The sequence below is a fragment of the Kryptolebias marmoratus genome, linkage group LG12 (genome assembly GCF_001649575.2).
Source record: "Kryptolebias marmoratus isolate JLee-2015 linkage group LG12, ASM164957v2, whole genome shotgun sequence".
NCBI lineage: Eukaryota > Metazoa > Chordata > Actinopteri > Cyprinodontiformes > Rivulidae > Kryptolebias > Kryptolebias marmoratus.
Window position 1 is genome coordinate 20,615,819 of NC_051441.1, and position 4,073 is coordinate 20,619,891.

Below are 4,073 nucleotides of genomic sequence, written 5' to 3' on the forward strand. Positions count from 1 at the left end.
CATTGGAAGAAGTGGGCAGAGGCTACTACAGTATTTACAAGTTGTACTGTTTCCTTATTAAATTTATTAAGCCTGTAAAACACACAAATCACCAGGATTTAATTTATGAATGATTGCTAAATTTAATGTATATAATTAGATAGTGTTCTTGACTGTTCCAGCAGACATAGTAAATATTGTAAAATCAAACAAACAAAAAAACAGTGAAGTAACCAAGAGGGTAAAAAAAAATCAGATGCTTTTGAAATTCTCAAAAGAATCAAAAATCATAGTGCTGAACAAGCTACAGCTACATTGTGACATTTTATCAATCATTAAATAAACAAGCTGACTGACAGAAAAGTAATGTAAAAGAAAAGTAGTTGTTGTAATGGGTAGATAGTACCACTAGGAGGCGGTGTTGGAATTGAAAGAACCACACACAGTGAATAAAAAAAGCCGAAGAAAACGTGACGCGAAATCTTCCGATTCCGGTCAGTCAGCTCAGCTGGGTTACCTAAACAAAGTCATGGCGGAGAACGGAGCAGAGAAAGAATCTCTAAGAGCCACACAGAAACAGCTTCTTCGCCGCCAGCAGGACCTCAGATACTTTCAGGAAAACGCAGCGAGGCTCCGCAGCAGAAACCTGCTGACCGGCGCCTGTTTCGGAGCTTTTGTGCTCGGCATTTGTATCCTTTAGGTCACCGGAGGATGTGAGAGCTGCTCAATTCAGAACTTGTTTCCTGTTCAGTTTTCTCTCAAGAACACCTAAATACTACGACTGTGTATTTATTTAGCAGCCGCCTCTATTTTAAACAGAATAGCGGCTGTTTAGGAATGTCGACTTTTTAAAAATAGATCAGAGTCATGTTGTATCACCCTCAGTAATTTTATCGAAGTCTTTCCTGGTTTTATGGGCTGGCGAGTAATGTGGGGCTTCTCTGTTATATGTCTAATTTCGGAAAGCAGCAAAAATGTTTAAGGAGTGACAAAATACCATTTTATCTTTATTTTAACAGAGCTGTTTCGTTGCAATGCAGTTCTAGTAATACGTTTATACATTTTATTTTCTTAGATTAATAGTACATAATCCCATGGTCCTCACTTAGTTTTTTTTATTAAGTAAATACAACCAAACCAAGGCATGCTGTTGTGTTTCTTACTTGTAATTAATCTCAAAAATATGTTATCTGAATGGGTGCATATGTTGTTCAAAAAACCCATTTACCTGAGCAACAATGTCACTTTTACAGGTGACATGTTCATGCCATGTGTCCTGAAGAACCTCCAACAATATGCTGACTTTTAAAAATACAGTTAAATACTTACCATGCAAAAAAAAAAAAAAAAAAGTCTCATTGTGTTTCAAAAAACCCATTTACCTGAGCAACAATGTCACTTTTACAGGTGACATGTTCATGCCATGTGTCCTGAAGAACCTCCAACAATATGCTGACTTTTAAAAATACAGTTAAATACTTACCATGCAAAAAAAAAAAAAAAAAAAGTCTCATTGTGTTTTTTTGAAGCAGTGAAAAAGAAATAATAATAATAATAATCTTGTGAAATTTGGTCAACATTGACCTAATCAAGCAAGATTCTTATAAACAACTTTCAGGCTTAACTGGTCTTGCGTGTCATGTACTTTGAGTTGATGGATTAATTGTTGGTTCATTAATTGGCCTTGGAAGTATTTGGCCTTGGAAGTATTTCTTGCAGTGAAAAGATTAATAAAGTTAAGATGTTCAAGCAGCAACAAGACCCCAAATGAATGACTGACAGTCAAGGAATTTTAGCTTCAGGTTTTACTGCATCATATTTATTTAAAGTCTGAAGAGTTCATACATATAATAGATTTGAAAATAAAAATATAGCTGCTTTCATGTATTAGTATAATTTTCCTTAACGAGTTGTACAGTTGGCTATACCATCATGTCGGTCAAACAGGAGAGAGTCGTGGAGGAGTTGGATGAAGAAGCAAAAATCCACATTGTTAGAGGGCCACGGACCGGTGCCAACTCCTGATCATGATCTTATCTGGACTGAATGCTGTCTGGGCCGCATGGGGACATTACACAATATGTTTGTTTTTTTTGTTTGTTTTTTGGAAATGTATAAAATGTATTGTTGAAATCTTTTTTTTATATTTTGGAACATCAGTGTAAGCCTTAGCATGTCACTGACAAAACCTTATGCCCAAATACAGTTTTATGAATTCAAAGTGCAGTCTGATCTTTGAAATGTGATGTTTCTTGATTATCTGATACATATTCAACCAGACTGGCAAGAAGGAAAAAAATATAACATCACTTGCCAGTTAGAACATATTGGGTTTTCTGTGAAAATGACTTGGCTGAAAATAGTTAATGAAGGTGAAACTAAATGGTCAAAGTTAAAATAACCAAACCAGAAGTTAAATTGTAAAATTAACAAAATCGTAGCAAAGCTAAAAAGCTAGAAAAAGTTTGGCTAAAAGTTACAGCTAGTAAATTACTACAACAGTAGCTAAACGCTATGACTGGCAAAACAATAGTTAAATGCTGGGATAACCACAAAAGTAGTTGAATGCTAGGATTACAACAAGAATACCTTAAATCTAAAATTGGCAAAACAGTAGCTAAAATCTAAAATGAACTAAAGTTAAAATAAAAAATATACCCATTTATTTAAATCAAACCAAAAAACTTAAATTTCAAAAAGTATAAAAGTTACAAAAACCAAAGTCTTAGCAGCAATTTTCAACATTGCTGAAAGTAAACTGAAGTATGTGGGTGTGAAAAAATGTACAAGAGAAACTACAAATCCAAAGAACAGAAGTGTGAATGCTAACAAGTTAATACAAAATGAATTCTCAGCTAAAACTCTTTAATCTAGATTCAAATGCAATGAAATGTATCTTAAACGGGGACAGACCAATTATTTCTGAACATTTTTGGAATTGTAACAACATTAAATAAATTTAAACAATTTCCTTCGAGTTGGCTGGGCAAGAAGGTTGCAATTTCCCCTCGTCCATGGGAAGAAGAAGCCTAATGTTTAGCACACACTGTTGAGTAAATGAAAGATACTCATGTTTCCTTAAATTGTGTCGCTTTTTGTTTCTTGTCATCAAGTCAACATTAAAAATGCCACTCAGAAGTTGGAAGACTTTCTTTCACAGCAGGGACAAGTGATGTAACCTTAACTTATCCAACAAATTACTTTTGTAAATGGACTTCTTTGGATGTAATCTGCAGCACTATGCCAATGTTTTCAAGAAGCTGAAGGTGTATGAGCAGCTCAATTTTCAGATGCTTGCTTTCACAGTCTAGCAAGGACTTCTCAGCTCTTTCACTCCTGTTTACTAGACAGACGCTTTGTCCAACTAAGCCACAGCACCATGATTTGCTGGCATTAGAAATTGTCTCAAAGGTACACATTTGGTATTCCATTGTTAAAAGCATGCATTACAAATATAGAAAGTCAAATCACTGTGATTAGACTTCTCTCTTTGGATGAGAGTTTGGAAAATTAAAGGCACTGCTGGGATTTGAACCCAGGATCTTCTGTTTACAAGACAGATGCTTTGGCCTACTAAGCTACAGCGCCACCAACAGGACAAAACAGACACACTGAGAAGCCTAATTTTTGACACACGCTGTTGAGTAAATGAAAGATAGTCTGCGTTGTTTTAAATTGTGTCATTCTTTGTTTCTTGTCATCAAGTCAGCCTTAAAAAATAAATGCCAATCAGAAGTTGGAAGACTTTTTCGCCAGCAGGGACAATTGATGCAACCTTACTTTAATCAATCAAAATCAAATCAATCAAATTTTATTTGTATAGCACATTTCAGCAGCAAGGCATTTCAAGGTGCTTTACATAATTAAAAAAGAAAATAAAAACAGCATGTGACACTGAATAAACAGTAAGAAAAGAGAAAAACATCGAAGACATCAAAACCCTGCACTCTAACCCTAATTTAGCCATAAGCAGCTCTAAACAGGTGGGTTTTAAGTTGAGATTTAAAGGCACCCAGTGTTTCAGCTGTTTTACAGTTTTCTGGAAGTTTGTTCCAAATTTGTGGTGCATAGAAACTGAAAGCTGCTTCTCCTCG

The 4,073-nt window shown here is 35.1% G+C and overlaps 1 protein-coding gene and 1 non-coding gene across 2 annotated transcripts; one reads left to right on the forward strand and one right to left on the reverse strand.

The window, feature by feature from the left end:
- The first annotated feature begins 448 nt into the window (after positions 1 to 448).
- Positions 449 to 2,205, forward strand: LOC108228335 (cytochrome c oxidase assembly factor 3 homolog, mitochondrial). Its single transcript, XM_017403882.3, has 2 exons — positions 449 to 668; positions 1,898 to 2,205. Exons 1-2 carry the CDS (start codon positions 509 to 511, stop codon positions 2,002 to 2,004), a joined length of 267 nt encoding a protein of 88 aa, XP_017259371.1. The 5' UTR covers positions 449 to 508; the 3' UTR covers positions 2,005 to 2,205.
- Positions 2,206 to 3,493: 1,288 nt separating this feature from the next.
- trnat-ugu lies at positions 3,494 to 3,567 on the reverse strand. Its single transcript has one exon. It is a non-coding gene; the product is annotated as a tRNA-Thr (tRNA).
- Positions 3,568 to 4,073: the final 506 nt, after the last annotated feature.

What these genes read in the sequence shown, in the direction of transcription:
- LOC108228335 (XM_017403882.3), top strand. Translation starts at nt 509, where the DNA reads ATGGCGGAGAACGGAGCAGAGAAAGAATCTCTAAGAGCCACACAGAAA. An exon ending in AGCTTTTGTGCTCGGCATTT is followed by an intron (nt 669 to 1,897) that starts GTATCCTTTAGG and finishes CGAGTTGTACAG; the next exon opens with TTGGCTATACCATCATGTCG.